The sequence below is a fragment of the Curcuma longa genome, chromosome 10, assembly GCF_044706935.1.
Source record: "Curcuma longa cultivar G26 ecotype Majalengka, Jawa Barat chromosome 10, ITB_CL_G26_1.1, whole genome shotgun sequence".
Lineage (NCBI taxonomy): Eukaryota > Viridiplantae > Streptophyta > Magnoliopsida > Zingiberales > Zingiberaceae > Curcuma > Curcuma longa.
Window position 1 is genome coordinate 4,501,680 of NC_133870.1, and position 18,827 is coordinate 4,520,506.

Here is an 18,827-nt window from a genome sequence, read left to right on the forward strand (position 1 = left end):
ATAAATACTATTACATATATTTCATTGGTATGAAAATAAATATATATTGGTATTATTAATAGTTTATACCAAAAATTAAATATAATAATTTTCTATATTGCATTATTAAATACTTTTAAAAAATGAATCTTGTAATAATTGGTTTATATAAAAAAATTGAATTTCAATGTGCTAGTATATCACACGAATTTTGACAATAATGTGTTTTTTGAATTTCATCCTCATCATTGTCTTGTGAAGGATCTGACAACTGGAACCATCTTGCTTAGAGGAGAAATTAGAGTTGGTGTTTATTACCTTCAACCTACATCCGCCAAAGTCCTCATTGGAGAATGTACAAATAAGTACGCTTGGCATGCACGACTTGGTCATCTATCTTTATGTCTCATTCAAAGTATCATTAATCGGTTTGATTTACCAACTTCTTTGGCATCTTCATCACATTCTTGTGAAGCATGTTTGAAAGCAAAGAGCCATAAATTATCTTTTGCCCCTTCTTCTTATGTGTCTAGTTTTCCTTTAAAAATAATTCATTTTGATGTTTGGGGTCCTGCTCCTATTTTATCAAATCAAGATCTTCTTTATTATGTGATTTTTATTGATGACTTTAGTAAGTTTACATGGGGTTTTCTCATGAAACGTAAATATGATCTTTTTAATATCTTTTGTCGATTTCAAAGACATGTCAAACGTTATTTTGGTCGTAGAATACTCTCTCCACTCTGATTGGGGTGGTGAATATCAAGCACTTCATCGCCATCTAGACTCTTCTGGCATCCTTCATCGAATCTCATATCCTCACACTCCTGAACAAAATAGTTCCGCAGAGAGGAAACATCATCATATAATCGAAACTGCTTTGGCTCTTCTTAATCATGCATCTATACCTCTCAAATTTTGGGATGATGCAGTCTAAATTATAGTTTATCTCATTAATCGTCTATCTACCCCATTGCTTCAACATAAATGTCCCATGGAAAAACTCTATAATCGGCCTCCTAATTACATCTTCTTACGTATCTTTGGTTGCACATGTTATCCATGGCTACGTCCCTACTCTACACATAAACTAAATCCTCGTTCTCAACAATATATTTTTCTTGGTTACAGTAATTTGCACCATGGGTATCATTGTCTGCATATACCGATCGGACGTATATATATATCTCGACATGTTACTTTTTATGAGTCTCTATTTCCTTTTGCATCCACAACAACAACTTCATCCTCCAGAAACAGTTGTACTTTCTTGATACCACCTAATATCCCATCAGAATTCCCACAGGTTGCTCATTCGATGAGACACCCTAATGAAACAAGAGGGGATGTCCTAGATGCTGCTCCAGGGTTCTCTATAATCTCTCCTATACCATCAGAATCACCCCAAGTGGCTACTCCATTAAGAGCAGGATGCACTAATAGAAGGGATAATATGTTAGAACCTATTTCGTGCCCAATCTCAGAAGCATCACCAGATATTATACTCTCTAACTCTGGATCATCAGATAATACAAGTTCGTCATCTAAATCTCCATGTCACCCTACTATTGTCTCTTTACCATCCACAGGTGATTCAAATGATGATGCTCCTCATCGTACTTTGCCCTTAAGTGACATCTATGCGCGTTACCCACCAATGGAAACTCGACATGCCCTTCAGTGAGCTTTAGTGGTTTCTTCAAAATTTGTTGAACTAACTTATTTGTCACAAGCGAACAAGGATCCGAATTGGTGTAGTGTAATGGCTTCGGAGATGCACTTCTTCGTAATGGAACATGGAGCTTAGTTCCACACACTTCCTCCATGAATGTTGTGGGCTCAAAATGGATTTTTCATCTTAAACATTGAGCTGATGGTTCTCTTGAACGATACAAAGCTCAGGTATTGACTTATACACCAAAGGATTTAAACAACAATCAGGTATTGACTTTAATGACACTTTTAGCCCAGTCATCAAAATTACATCTGTCAGATTATTATTATCAATAGCTGTTAGTTCTAATTGGCCTATACGATAATTAGACGAATGCATTTCTTCATCGTCATCTTGAGGAAACTATATTTATGGAGCAACCACTAGGAACCTCCATTCACAATTTTCATCTCATGTTTGTCAACTTAAGAAATTTTATATGGTCTTCGACAAGTCCCTCGTGCATGGTTTCATCGTTTATCCAGCTAGTTACAAGGTCAAGGATTTTTTGGATCTAAGATCGACTCTTCGCTATTCTACAAATACAATGATGGGTCTATGATATTCTTTCTTGTTTATGTGGATGACATTTTAATTACTTACAATGATCAAAAAAGACATCACAACTCTATTACGTCTTCTTCATCAAGAATTTCCTATTCGAGATCTAGGTAATGCACGTTTTTTTCTTAGTATGAACTTATCCCACATGATGAAGGTTGTCTCCTCTCCTAGAGCAAGTACATTACTAGAATTCTTCAAAGATCTAAGATGGATGGAGCACGCCCAATATCAACACCAATTGCCATAAATGACTTTCTCTGCATCTTCTCCTGCTATGTTTGATCCATAGGTTTATCGAAGCATTGTTGGAGCCTTACAATATGTCATTATCACACGCCCTGATATTACCTTTAGAGTAAATCGTGCTTGTTAGTTCAGGCATGCTCCCACTAAACAAAACTCAGGAGGTGTGAAAAGGATTCTTCGTTATCTCAAAGGAACTATTTTACATGATTTTCTCTTATATCGTCAATCATCGAGACTTACATGCCTTTAGTGATGCGGATTGGGCAAGCTCTTCTGAGGATAGATGCTTTATTAGTGGATATGCAATATTTCTTGGTTGGAACCTTATCTCATGGAATTCAAAAAAGCAACCTACGGTTTCTCGTTCAAGCACTGAGGCTGAATATAAAGCTATAGCCAATACAATGTCTGAAATTATTTGGCTTCAATCACTTCTTTCTTAACTTCATCTTGCATCAAAAGTTGCACCAAAAATTTGGTATGATAATATTGGAGCCACATATCTTACTGCAAATCCCATCTTTCATGCACATACAAAATATGTGAAAATTGATTTTCATTTTGTTTGAGAACGTGTGACAACTCAACAGCTATCTATTTCTTATATTTCTCTAATATTCAATTAAGAAGTCATCGTACATATCCAAATAAAAATATCTCATAATAAATAGTCTTAAAATGATCATAGAATATGAATAAATGTCATCGTCGTCCATAATAGGTATTTTTTTATATTTCCATACTTCTTTTCCTATATAAGAAAACAAACAAATAAAAAATATCATTTGATTTACTTCTTTCTACATGAATTTCTAACTCACTGACTCTTGACTCTGTTTGAAACAAATTAACACTATTAATCAATAATATAAAAATAAAGAATTCACAAATTTAATTAAATAATAAATGTTCAAAACACTTATTTTGAAGAAAAATAACATTTATACATAATTAAGATCACGAAGAATTTTCACCATTATTGTCATCATCATTATAGAACTAGGAGGAATTTATTTGAAATGAAGCCTAATTAGAACTAGGAGGAACTTGATTTGAAATGAAGCCTAATTGAAGATGTCGTATTATGAAGTTCCATTGTTGGTGTAATTTTTTCATTTCTTGATTTTTTGCAATATCATTTCTTTTAAATTGTTAACCTCTTTAATCAAGTTTTCTATTTGTATCCTTACTACTAGTGAGGTGGAAGAAGATGTATCAACAACTTTATGAGTTCTGTTTAAAGAATTCATCCTCAATATATTTCTCCCATTAGATCCCCATTCATCTCTAGTCATATACTCAGATTATTCTCAACAGAGGGTTCAGATAAGGTTGAGTATTCGATTATAATCGAACTGAATTGAATTAATTGAAATTGAACCGAATTAAATTTTTTTGAACTAATTGAATTGATCAAATTTTTAAATAAAAATTGAACAAATTGAACAGATAAAATATCGATTAATTTGATTTTTGATTCAATTAGTTGAAATAACTAAAATTTTTAAATATTATAAAAAATTTATTAATTAATTAGGGATTTGTAAGTTTACTTACTTATAAATTTAAATATTATTTTTTATTTTGATTAATTTGATTTATTCAGTTTAATTGAATAAGAAATTTTAAAATCAAAATCGAATTGAATTAATTAATTTTTTAAAAAATAATTAAAATTTTAAAATAATCGAATTGAATTTTTAAATTCGGTGAATTTGGATGGTTTATTCAGTTTAATCGAATTTTTATTTACTTCTACCTAGTTGATGAAATTAAAATAATTATCTATATATTTAAAATTAAACAAATAAATTTACCTATAAATTTCAATGTCTATTTATTTTTATAGGTAAATATTTTTAGTTACTGAATTTGTTTTAAATAAATTGAATAGAATTTGATTGGAGCATTTTCTTAATATATTATATATGGAAGGAAAGTCCCACCATCACCAAAATCTCGCCTAATTTTAAAATTCCGCCAATCTCACTGATGGCGCCAAAACTTGTAAAAGTACCGCCATTCTCGCTGCCGTTTCGAAAAAATCTCTCCTAAATTTAAAAAACTCATAATTAATTTCTCCAATGGCGCCCAAAATCTCGCCTGAATTTAAACCCCCCTCCACCTCTTCCTTACACGCCCTGTCTCTTTTCCCCCCAAACCGTCCCGTTTCTTCTCTGCATCCCCACCATGACGGCGATAACCCTACCTTTGGCTGCCGCCTCTCTTGGCGGAGGAGCAATCGAAGCGGAATACGAGCTGTTGCTGGCGGAGAATCCCGACCGCTTCTGCATGTTCCCCATCATCTAACCCTCCATCTGAGAGTTCTACAAGAAGGTAGTGGCCTCCTTCTGGACGGTGGAGGAGGTGGATCTGTCGCCCGATCTCCTCCACTGGCAACATCGCCTCTCCGCCGACAAGCATCGCTTCATCTCCCACGTCCTCGCCTTCTTTGCCACCTCGGACGACATTGTCCTTGAGAACCTCGCCGACCAGTTCATGCGTGATGTCCAGCTCCTCGAGGCCCGCGCTTTCTACGGCTTCCAGATTGCCATCGAGAACATCCACTCTGAGATGTACTCCCTCCTCCTTGACACCTACATCAAAGACCACGAGGAGAAGTCGTGCCTTTTCCACGCCATCGACACAGTGCCCGCTGTCGCTCGCAAGGCAGAGTGGGCTCTTCATTGGATTGACTTCTCTGGCTTTTTCACTAGAGCTGTCAAATGGGCTAATCCATGACAGAGCAGGCTAATCTATGGCGGGCTCATCATATGGCGGGGCGGGGTGGGTCAATCCACCAATTTGGTGGGTTGAGAAATCTCCAACCCAACCTAATTCAAGGCAGGCTGCGGATTAGGTGGGCCAACTGTGCGGGTCTATTAAAATATTAAAAATTTTAAATTTAAATTATAATTTAAATTGATTAAGTTGAAAGTTTTAAATTTAAATTATAATTTTTAAACTTAAATTGTAATTTAAATTGATGAAATCCACTAATTCATTAAGTTTTATATTTTAATTTTAAAATTTAAAATAAATAAATAAATTTTTTCAATCCGTGGGTAATTAAAATTTGCCGTGGGTCAACCCACGTGGGTTGCGAGTTTAGGTGAGTTAACCTATTTTAATCCATCTTAAAATGGGTTGATAAAATTTTAACTCAATTCACCTAAATTATTTGATGGGACAGGTCAACTCAGCGGGTCTAATTCAACTTGACGACTATATCTTTAGCCGAGCGACTTGTCACATTTGCTTGCATCAAGGGCAGAGACAAATCCAGAAATTAAAGGTGGACTGTGTTGATTTGGTATGAAAAAGTTGAGTTAAATATGAAAATACAATGAAAAAAAAAAGAACTTATTAATTTTTTTGATACCAAATTGTAGACTATAAATATATATCTAATTTTTTTAAAATTAGATTAGAGCTCAACATGAATTCATCTTTGATTAAAGTTATATTATGGGGTGAGAGAGGCTTGAAATCTCGACCTCAAGAGCTATGAGACCTACCGCTAGCCAACTGCGCCACTAACCCTTTAAAGAAATATTTATCAATGATAAATTATTATAAGATTCATAGGACTGGGCTACAGCTCAGGATAGCTCTTATTTAAATCTGTCTTTGGATCTACCTATCGCTATAGGACCGATGATAATGGATCAGTTATTGGGACATAGTTGAGTTGGTTATGATGGAACAGAATTGCTGAAGTGGGTAAGGATTGAATCTTGACGAAAGCGAGATAATGCCCCCCTCTCTTGTAATTAATTATAACTTTTTGATTTATCTCTTACAGATAATCATAAGATTAATCATGTGAAACTTCTGAAATAATATATTATATATTTATTTTACTTAAGATGATAATAGATCACTTGACAGTGAAATCAAGTTTTGTTGGATTCATGTCGGTAAAGCATTGCTGATTTATGGACACGTGTATCCTTCAAAGGACATCTTCTTCAAATTTACCGGCCGTGTCTCGCTAATGGAAATAAATGAAATGGAGGGTGACTTTTGAAAAGTTGGTCAGAAAAGATTGATCCAGAGCGCACGTGGTGATGTAGGGCATGATTGGCTCTAAAGATAAGAAGAAGAAGACACGGCGAAAGATATGAAGAGGCAGCCATGGAGATTCTGCAGCAAGAAGAAAATGCACCGGAGAGGGAGACAAGAGAAACATGTTAGCACAAGTGGAAGCACGGTGACATGATCGCGCACCTAAATCAACCTCTCTCTCTCTCTCTCTCTCTCTCTTCCCAACTTGCAGTGGATAGCTACAACTCCCTGTCACTTTTAGCTGATGCTGTCCACTTCCACCGTCACTGAAACTTTTTCCCACAGTTGCAGCTCCTCTCTCTCTCTCTCTCTTCCTTTCGGTAACTTTGCCGAATTCACTGCGCTTCGGCTCCAATAATTCTAGCTCAAGCTTCATCTCTACTTATAGAGCGCCTCTGATCGGCCTTCCATGCATGCGTGCTTGTTCAGGAGGTCTGCGTCCATCCGATCGACGTTGATAAACCTCGCCGCCGCAGGGCTTTTGCGAACTTGTTAGATTCGTTCCCTCGTTTAATTTGCTCAGACTTTGGATGGAGTGGAGCTCCAAGGTGCCGCCATGGGATATGGCGGAGCTGGAGCAGGGAGCGGAGCTCAGCATGGGGGCTCTGGTGGCGCCGGGCTTCGTTCTCGGGAGCCAGAGCGGCGGGGTGATGGATTGTTCGGTCGATCTGAGACTGGGTCGGCTGGGTGAGTTTAGGCCGGCGGAGAGGTGGCTCCCTGACCCCGCAGCGTCAGCGGCGGCGGCGGCGGCTCCGTCAAGGAGAGCCCGGGCGAGCGGCAATGCCGGCGCCTCGTGCTTGGTCGACGAGTGCAAGTCCGACCTCAGTAACTCCCGGGAGTATCACCGGCGGCACAAGGTCTGCGAGGTCCACTCCAAGACTCCGGTGGTGATGGTGGGTGGGCAGGAGCAGCGCTTCTGCCAACAGTGCAGCAGGTAATGGAACAGCGCTGGCTGCCCTATACAAACTCGCATCGACCGAGTACAATTTCTTCTTCCTTAACACGCCATTCTCTACCTCTTCTCTGCTTTCTTCTGCTTCAATTGGATATAAAGTTTCCGGTGGCCGTGCTTCTAAAACACCACCTCAAGCTTTAATTTTTTCCGACGAAAGCAAAAATGTGAGTGTTTGTTAATTCTCGCAACAGGTTTCACCAACTGGTGGAGTTTGATGAGGTGAAACGAAGCTGCCGAAAACGCCTGGACGGGCACAATCGACGCCGGAGGAAGCCGCAACCAGAATCCATCAACACCAGTAGCTTATTCCCGAGCACTCAGGGCATGCTATATATTCGTTGTATTGTTCGACTGATTTCAGAAACAAAAGCAATGCAGATTCTGAAACCTAAACTTTTGCGTGCAGGAAGCAGCAGGTTCCTAATGCATCCTCCTCATGCAACCCCAACTCCGGCGCAGGGGCCTTCCCTACACGGAATCAACAGCCAGCAAAGCTTCTCCGGCTGTCCCAGCGCCAGAAACATGAAGCCGTTTTCCTTTCTTCACGGCGACGCCGGTCCTTTCTCTCAGTCCACATTCCAGCCCATGATCAAGGCGACACCTTCAGCAGAGAGCGGCAGCAGCAGAGTTCTCGCCCAAGCCTTCGACTCCGAGTGTGCTCTCTCTCTTCTGTCAGCAGCAGCAGCAGAACTCAGGATTCGGGCATCGGCCAGATCCTGCCTGCTGGAAGGATCCCCGTGCACCAGCCCCTGGTTTCAGACCTTGCCTACGCCACCGCTCAAGCCTCGTGCTACGCTCCAGCGCCGACCGCCTTTTCTGGTCCAGGAGGAGCCGAGGATGGAACAGCAGGCGATGTGTTTGTTTGCGAGGCTGGGGCTGGAGCTGGGCTTCACTGCCAGTGCGTGTATAACGTGATGGGGGGAGGGCCTCCCTCCCAAGCTCTTCCCTTCTCCTGGCAGTGAATCGATCGATCTCTCTCTCTCTCTGTTTGACATATTCTGAGTATGATGATAATATTTTAAAAACCAGTACGAAATTGTCGTGATCGATTTAGAGATGGACTCACAATCTCTCCGACAACCGGCTCTGTTCGGTTGCATGTATCGGCGAGTGCGGAATCCATGGCGATCGGGGCCAGGCATGTCTTGTTCGAGCAGGACATGCGAATCTAGGCAAAATCCAAGGAGCGGACGCGGAGATAAGACGCCAAGAAGCTAAATGGCCGACATGCTGTCGCCAAGGAGGCAGCTTGCTTTCGCCATTATTCTTATCGGCACTGACGTTTATGCACAGCTCGCAACGTCCAGGCCAATGGAACAGCTCATGCTCCGACACCAACCTCCCTCCCTCCCTCCGATCCATTATTATTCTTCTATCTGCACTGTGCCACCAATCGATCAGCTTCGAAGGAACGATGGCACCATCTTTTTTACTTGAAATTTATTATCTGAATACCAAATTTCGAGCTACTGTATTTTACATCAGAGAAGAGCGGGTGGTGGTGGACCATGGCCGGGCATTGTCAAGCTGTGGGAGATGACTTCAATCTGTGAGTGTCTCCTGCGTCCTACCAAGTTTGAAATGACGTCTCATTCAACAATCACAGCCCACTAAATCATCTTCAGCAATTAAATTGAACTGTTTAGCACTTTAGTGACGATAAAGATGCAAGAGTATAATAAATTTGATTTGAAGTGTTTCTGAAGATGATTTTATCATGTTTGAAATTTTAAAATCTTGATATAATTTGAATTTAGGAGTCTTAAGAAAGTCTTTGATGGTATTGATGAATGGGTATGACAAATGTAGATACTCTAATGAACTTGTGATTAAACATCTTAAAGTTATATCAATATCAAAAACCCACAACTCTTTATTTAGGCTGTAAAATATCCAAAGGCATAGTTACACTCAAGAGACTTTCAAAAATATAATGGTCATAATTTGAAATGATTCTGAAGTGTTTAAGGTCATCAGTGAGTTTTGACCTTAGAAATCTCAAATCATTTTAAACCAAGACTATTACACTACTAGAAATTTCCTGAGTGTAATTGTGCCCTCAAACTTAGATTTCGCAATCTAAATTGAGCGTTGTAGATTTTTAAAATCTTTATAACTTTGAGATAATTTGACATAAACTCATTAAAAGGTCTAAGTCTATTATATTTACTCATCAACACTAACAAAGGATTCATAGGACTCCAGGTCATACTGAGCTTTTGAAATTCTAGACACTATAGGTCTATCAATGAGTTTTTAATCAAAACTTGCTAGTGATCTTAGACACTTCAGAAACACTTCAAACTAAATTCATTACACTCTTTCCCTTATTCTAAGTGTAACCATGTCGTCAAACATGGATTAAGATATTAAAATTAGGATATTAAATTTATGATAGTCGACTAATGTGTTAGAATTAATTAACTAATTGTCCAAGTTTGTGACAACTCGAAGAAATTCACAATTGAGTGGCACAATTGATTGACATCCACAAATCGAGCACAACAAGTTCAACAATCGACTAGTGTAGTCAACTATCCACGTCACAATCGATTATTGATGAATGTACAATCATATAAAAAGGGGCATAATAGAAAACGCTTAAGTATTTTAGTAAATATGAAAATTATGTAAAAATGTATTATGAAAACTTGAATATGCAGTACAGTAAATTATCGAATAATCTTAGTTACAGATATGGTGCTCCATTCAATTATTATTTAGTCATGAGCTAATCATCTTTGTTATAGATATGGTACTTCATTCAATTATTTTTAGTCATGAGCTAATCATCTTTATAGATATGGTGCTCCATTCAATTATTATTTAGTCATGAACTAACTTTATGAGATTTTAATTGAAAAGGAATTAATATACTTCAAATGAGATCTAATTTTATATTAATTAAAGTGCGAGCATACCTAAACTTATAGATTTAAAATTAAAAAAACACTAAATTTCACCTTTTTTTCCATTGTTCATTAAAGGTGAGAAGAGGGCCCCGGACTTGATGTAATGGTAAAAGATTGAATGTATTCCTAAATAAGCATAATTTAATTCTCACGCCAAACACATCTATAACGATTGAACTATTGATAATTAGAACCATCAATTTAGGTTGAACCCATCAGATTGATCTACTCCACTAAATAATTTAATCAGATTGGATTGAAATTTTATCAATCAATTTTAAAAGTATGTTCAGGTGGGCTGACTCGTTTAAGCCCGCAATCCGCATGGATCGATCTATGATGGGCTTGGATTAGCTCTGAGTTGAAAAAATTTATTGATTGTTTTAAAATTTAAAATTAAAGTAGAAAACTCAATGCACTAACAGGCTTGACCCGTTTAAACCATAATCCAAAATTAAAAAAATTCAACTTGATCTATTTAAATTGTCATTCAAACATAAAAATTTTAATATTTTTTATACTTTTTTATTTGTTGACAGGTCCATAGGTTGGCTCACCTAATCCACAATACATTTTGGATTGGATTGGAGATTTTCTAACCCATCAAATTAATGGGTTGGTCCGCTCCGCCCCGTCATATGACGGATTACGTTTCTAGCAGATTGACCCATCCCATATTAACCCGTTTGACAACTCTATTAATGATACTAAATTTACTTGATGGACGGAATATGAATCGGGCCGTCCATCTCAAAATTAAGTGGCTCACAAAAATTGAAAATCGGATTTTTTTTTTAAAAAAATTAAGGTGAGAAGAGGGCATAGATGGATTAGTTTGTGGTCTTATGCTTTTACATTTTAGAAGAAAGACAGTCCGCAGTCATGAAAAAACAGTGCAACATCTATCAAATAGAACTATAGCTTTGTTCGATTTGGAGTTCCTCACCTGGGATAAGTTGGTCACTCAGTCAAAGCTTGAATTCATTCTAATGAATACCAACCCATAAGATTACAGTCGATCTCTAACAAATTTCACTCCTGGCAGTTAATCTTCACCAAAACAGAGGGATTAAGCTATGGGCGATGGTCGATGTGCAGATCATCTCATCTTCCAGAGTAGACATGGACACCGACGGCGAGGAGGAAGATGGTTATGAGGACGAAAAAGAAGACGGCGTGGATAAGAACGGAGATGCCGCTCGTTTGCATGTTGCCAAACTCTGCCACTCGCCCCCTCGCCGGCAGCTGGCACAGCAATCCCGGCGACAGCACCACGAAGAGCACCACCGCCACCACCACCGGCCCCCAATCCGCCGCCATCCGATCAACCAACTAATAAGCTTTTAACTTCTCCCCCTCGCTTCCCCCTATATATCTCTTCTCGCTCAAAATTGTAAAAATTCTTGTCGTTGGTGAGAAGAAAGGAACAGCATGACTTTGGATTACATTCCTTGCTTGATTTGCACAATTGCACTGGAATCTTATCTTCCACAATATCTGCCATCTGTAATGGAACTTCATACTTCATACAACTTAATAGAGTCCTAACAATTAACTAGACTAGAGTAACCTTCGTCACAAAAGTAGAGTTGTCAATTTGATTTAAGTCTGTCAGATTGATTCGTTCTGCTGAATAATTTAAATAGATTGAGTTGAAATTATATTAATCTATTTTAAGATGAATTCAGATGGATCGATCCGTCTAGGCCTGCAACCTATGTGGATCGGCCCACGACCCCGCGTAGATTGATCCGTAGGTTGAGAAAATTTAATTTTTTTAAAAAATTTAAAATTAAAGAATAAATTTAATGAATTAGTGGACTTGACCCATCTAAATCACAATCTAAACTTAAAAATTTTAACTTAATCCATTTAAACTACAATCCAAACTTAAAAATTTTAATATTTTTTATTTTTTAACAGATCTGTAGATTAACTCACCTAACTCGCAATCCATCTTAAGTTAGCTAGAATGGATTGAAAATTTTTCAACTCGTAAATTGATGGATCAATTCGTCCTGCCCCGCCGTATAAAGGATTTCTAACGAGTTAATCCGTCTCTATGATGAACTCGTTTGATAGTTCTACGCTTTTTATGCAGTTGAAAACTCTTGTTTGCTACCATTAAAAAAATTAAGCATAAATGCTTTCAAGATATATGTGTGAATGCATGACACGTGGACCACTTTAGTTCATGAATGATTTAATATGAGTTTTTATCTAATAATATCTTATTATGACCATTAATTTACATTAGTGACAAACTCCAAAGTTCAAAAACATATACAGTGATTGAACTTGTTTAATGAAAAATATTTTATGATGAGCATTTTATGGATTAAGTACTCCATGAATAAATTCTCATCTTCTGCAAAAAAGTGGAATCCGCCATCTTAGTGGCTCCACACGGTCGGCCCTACGACCATATGTGATGAGGTAAATCGAGAAACTGCAGTTGATCACGACGCAAAAGGATATTGCCTAGCTTTGCCAGGATTCAAACCCTCGCCCTCTAAATCATTTTCATAACTTTTTCCATGAGTACTTTATGTGCACTAAAATGATATATGTTTTATTTAAAGAATATCAACATATTTAAAGAATATCTTACATGACTAAAAAAATATGCTACACAAAATCAATTAATAATTTTCATATGCTTCCCGTAGCCCTTATATTGAAAGAAAATCTTTATTCATGGAATATGTGCTATCAATACTTGAATGTTAACATAATAAATATCCACTGCATATTTATTAATGTGATCTTTTACAATGAGATATTTTTTAAATTTATTTTCTAGTTATACATGGTGATAACTACCAAGAATTATCTCTTGAGTCTATCATTATAAAAAAAATAATTAATTAATGATGAATTTTAATGACGAAAATAATTTATTATAAATCTATAATAAATTTAGTAATAAATAATTATTTTATCACTAATTAACAATGATATTTACGATAAAAATATTTTAATCACAGAATTAACAACAAATAATTTTTATCATCAAATTTGTCACTAAAACTATTTTTATCATCAAATTCATCGCAAATTGATGACGAATTTAAAATTCATCACAAAGTGATGATGCATTTAAAATTCATCAAAAATAGGCGACCATAAATTTTAAATTCATCGCCTATTTGACGAGCATTTGGCACATTCCTGCTCCACTTTACAATCATTTGGCGATAAATCCCGGATTCATCGTCAAATTAGCGACGAATATAGATTCATCGTCAAGAACCCTAACCTAATCCAAATTCCACCCGATTCCCATTCCGCAAAATCTCATTTTCCCACTCCCGATCTCGATGGCGACTATCAACGATGACAACCTAGGCGACGAATGAGGGGTTCGATAACTCTGGCAGTAAGCTTCCTCTCCTCTCCCTACAATCGATTAATTCAGTTGTCGACCAATCAGGTTGGTCGGGTCGTCTGCTGAGGTCGATCGGCATGTTGATGAGCCTGACCGGCTGACCATTGAGGTGGGGCAACCTGTGGGGTTGGGTTGGCTTCGATTGGTGGGGTTGGGCGGCCCAACCATAGGGGTTGATCGATCGGTCAGGCAACCATTGAGGTGATCCGAACATGAGAGCTAAGGCGAGTCGAGTGCGAGCACTAGCTTCAATGGTACCTATGATTTATTCTTCATCCAATTTAAAATTTTAGATATTTTATTATTATGCAAGAATATAAAAGGTGACTACAACTTGAATTTACTCTTGGATTTTAAAATTTCGCCATTATAGGTGGTACAGATTACTTGCAACCATTTCAGTCCCACCTAAACTACCTATCACTTGCTATTTATTAGTCAATACATGCAATTAAACATAATTTACATATTTGATATTGTTGACTTCGTAATGTTATTTATGTAGGTCTTATTTTGACGTGAGCTTAAAGTATTTGGAGACACTCATTTTTGTTCATCTGCTATAGGTATGCAATCGTTCTGTAATATTACTTATTGTTTTAAAATTTTAATAATAATAAATTATGTTATTGTTGTTAATAAGGTACTAACTTTTATATCCAGTAGTTTTGTTTAATATGCTAATAAATTTAAAAAAGGAAAAATATAGAAAGAAAAGAGTTGGGTGTATAAAAAGAATATACTTGAACGTCAAGGTTTAACTTATGAGATTTTAGTGGGTTGGAACAATTTATAAATCTTGCTTGGAGTAATGTTGAATATTTGGATGAGGATAAGATAAGGTGTCCGTATAAAAAAAATATCACAATGGTCAATTTTTATAATCTAATAAAGTTTAAAAATATCTTTGTAGATTTGATTTTACTTCGAATCACTATAATTGCACATGTTATAGTGAGTCATTCATATTTGACGAAAATTATGGATAAAACATACACGTCTAAGTTAGTAGGGATCAAAATTATTATAATAAATTAAATTGATATCAAAAGATGATAATTGATGTAGCGGATTAAAATTTCATTTCCGAATCAAGTATTGCAAGTTCTAGTTGTCCTCCAATAGTCGAATAAATATTTACTACTCATACATCATCGTTGGGAGAGGTAGAAGAACAAAGTGTTGATGAGAATGTGAATAATAAAACATATCTCCAATTTCAAGAAATATTGAGTGTTGTAGATGAACCTGTATGGGCTGGTTATGACAATCATACTAAATTATCTCACCGCAAAACTGTTGAATGTCAAGGCAGAATATAATATGTCTAAAGATTATTTTAATAATTTTGTTCAAATTATTAGAGAAGTATTACCCCGTGATCATATAATGCTCAATAATTTTTACAGTCATGAAAAATTTATAAAAGAATTAAGTCTTCCGATGGAAATGATTGAATTTGCAGAGATGGTTGTATGATATATTAGGAAAATGATCAAAATGCAGATGTTTGTAAATTTTGTAATCAAGTTAGGCACAAGATAACCAACAGGAGTTAATAACGATGTAAATCATATACTCAATTATTTTATTTGCCTTTAACACTTAGATTACAAATACTTTATACATCAGAAGTCACTGCTGAATATATGACTTGACATGCAAAAGAGACTCGTAACATTAGGTTAGGTCTCTATACTGATTGATTCGTCCATTTGTCAAATCATGAAGGTTATTCTTGTTGGTCAGTTATATTAACTCCGTATAATCTTTTATTTGGGATATCAACAAGAGGAAGTTGCGAACACATTTCAAACCGAGAAATATATTATTTCAACATTACAAGATCCCAACGGAGTAGTGATAAACGTGGATGTAAGGGAAATTTATGAGAATGAATCTGATAATAATAATGATGACGATAACGACCACGACGATGATGAGAATGTCAATGAGAATAAGGACTTTAATATTATTATATAATAAAAAAATAAAGAAATTTTCAAAAATGGCAATATATTTTTTATTAGTAAATTTAATTTTAATCTGTACATTTATATAACTCGTAGCTCAATTAATTGTCTATATACTGTCTCATTTTTAAATATTTTGATTATCTGTTAATCCACTGTAGTTTTTCTTATAAGTCAGTATAGGTGGCATCTTGGTGTTTGGTTTCGCACATTCTTTGTCTATTAGCAAATATGATAAAGTTTTTTATATTCTTCATTATGAAATAATATTTATTACTTTATCCTAATAATTTTTGATTGACAATTTCAACGTGGTGAACACAAACGGAGTACTCCTGGACAATTTATTTGGCACCTAGGATCCACCATCTACACCCTCCCTGATCAGGTAGGACTTTCCCATGCACCTTCGTCAATACGTTCACCGGATTCATCGTCACTGTAGTCACCAGTACCTTCGAATAGATAGTCCGCTACTGAAATGCAAAATATTCGAGAGAATATAATCTCTCACGAAGATTCATAAGTATTTAAAAATATTTTATTTTTTCAACTACTATTTTAATTATTTAACAATATTTGTTTATAATTTTATTATAAATTTTCAAATTTTGTATGTGTTATTCGCGAGATAAATAAAATAATGAATAACCATTAAGAAAGGGCTTCAATGATATATACAAACACTCTAACACCCATAAAAACATTCTGGTGGAAGGAATTTAAAGTATATATCTTCTTCAATTTGTATATAAAATTAAAGTGAATATATAATCAATTATTTTTTCATTCTAGCGGATATTTAATTGGAACCCGAACAAAGAATTAGAAATAAAAAAAATAAGAAAAAAATATAAAGATCACATCTGACATGTACATAATCATGTGAAGATTAGGAGAAAAAATCACCCTGCATCATCGAGGAAAATTAAGTTAGGATCTCCGACATTTGACAAATCGAGGAAAGCAAACAATAGAGTCTGCAGAATAAAACAAATCAAACTTATAATTTTGGAGACTTATCTGCATATATATATATATATATATATATATATATATATATATATATATATATATATATATATATATATATATATATATATATATTTTATAAATACGAATTTATTAATTAATTTTAAAACGAATTTATTATATTATTTTTAACAATATTTTTTTAGCTCAAGAAAATAGGAAAGGAATCACTATTTATAGAGACTTTCACTTGCACATTTCAAAAGAAAGACAAAGCTTGAAGCAGAAATAGAACTAAAACAATTAAGATTTAAATTAATCTTGAATCTTAATTTTTAACTTAGATTCTAATAGCTATGCACTTACTCTCTTTTATATTAAATGTGATTTCTATTAGATATAATCAATATTATATATATTTTTAAATTATTATTATTATAAATTTAATTATTTTTAATTTTTCATGATAATATAGGAAAAATATGATAAAGTAGAACTAGCACAGGGAAGTTCAAGTGTTAGTGATGATAATGATGAATTTGAATCCTTCATTAAGAATAATCTGAATATATGACTGGAGATGAATGGGGATCTAATAGGGAAAGATATTGAGAATGAATTTTTTAAGCAGAATCCATAGAATTGTTAATGCATCTTCTTCCACCCCACTAGTAGTAAGGATACAAATAGAAAACTTGACTGAAGAAGTTAGCAATTTAAAAAGAATAATATTGTAAAAGGATCAAGAAATAAGAAAATTACGTCAATAATAGAACTTCAAAATGCGACATCTCAGTTAGACTCCGTTTCAAGTCAAGTTCTTCCTGATTCTAATGATGATGACGACGATGACGATAGTGGTGATAATTCTTCATGATCCTAATTGTGTATAAATGTTATTTTTCATAGAAGTATTTTGAACATTTGTTATTTGATTAAGTTTGTGAATTCTTCATTTTTGTATTATTGATTAGTAGTGTTAATTTATTTTAAATAAATTTAAAAATACAGTAAAATTTAAAAATTCATGTCAAAAGAAGTAAACCTTTACCTATTAAGTTTTGTATTAATTTATATAACGATTTTTCTCGTACAAAATGATATTTTTTATTTGTTTGTTTTATGATATAGGAAAAGAAGCATGAAAAGAAAAGAAAATATCTATCAGCAAGGATGGCAACGACATTTATGTGTATTTTGTTGCCGTTTTAAGACTATTTGTTATGAGATATTTTTATTTGGATATATAGAATGAATTTAAATTGAATATTAGATATAATAATTTATTTTATAACATTTAAATTTGACTTGTTAAGATTAGAATATTAGTGTTGTATGAAATATGACTTGTATGTTTCTTTAAAAAAGTTGCTTGTTTTGACTTATACAACAAATATAATTTTATTTGGATTGTTAAAATGTATTAGAATGCTATATCTTGGAGTGTTGGATTGAATTTATTGTATTTGTTATAAATAGGATATTTATAAACATGATCAAATGAAAGAATAGAGAGGTTCTAAAAAAACTATTATTTTTTACGATAAATTCTGCAATGAAAATAATTTCATCACAAAATTATCGAAAAAACACTGTATATCACAACTCTACGATGAATACCTATTTTCATCGCCAACTTAATGGCGAAAACACTTTCATCGCCAATCATGGATATACAACGAATAAATTTTAAGTCATCGATTTGGTAATAAAAATATTTTCATCACAAAATAACGACAAACTTAATTTCGTCATCAATTGACAATAAAAATTGACGACAAACATCATTTTCGTTGCATCTCTACGATGAAAATTGACTTTCATCGCAGATTTGCATGAGTAAATTTTACGACGATACATATTTTCATCGAAAATTTACGACTTTAACAATAAAATATTAATTTATTACAAAATTGATGATGAATTTATATTATTTCATCGCAAAATTTGACGATGGCATATTACCTACAAAAAATATTTTATCATAAAATTCATCATAAAATATTTCTGCAATGAATTATTTTTTAAAATTCATCATAAAATGCCTAATTTTTTG

At 34.7% G+C, this 18,827-nt stretch overlaps 2 protein-coding genes and 1 pseudogene across 2 annotated transcripts; 2 read left to right on the forward strand and 1 right to left on the reverse strand.

Moving 5' to 3' along the window:
* The first annotated feature begins 4,693 nt into the window (after positions 1-4,693).
* LOC141835514 (putative ribonucleoside-diphosphate reductase small chain B) lies at positions 4,694-5,796 on the forward strand. The gene is given in 2 exon segments (XM_074722927.1): positions 4,694-5,221; positions 5,746-5,796. Coding segments are annotated over 2 exon segments (579 nt in total).
* Positions 5,797-7,101: 1,305 nt separating this feature from the next.
* LOC141836546 (squamosa promoter-binding-like protein 16) lies at positions 7,102-8,490 on the forward strand (annotated as a pseudogene).
* A 3,052-nt stretch (positions 8,491-11,542) lies between these two features.
* Positions 11,543-11,758, reverse strand: LOC141836455 (uncharacterized). Its single transcript, XM_074723948.1, has one exon. The coding sequence runs from the start codon at positions 11,756-11,758 to the stop codon at positions 11,543-11,545; it is 216 nt and encodes a 71-aa protein (XP_074580049.1).
* Between the last annotated feature and the right edge of the window lie 7,069 nt (positions 11,759-18,827).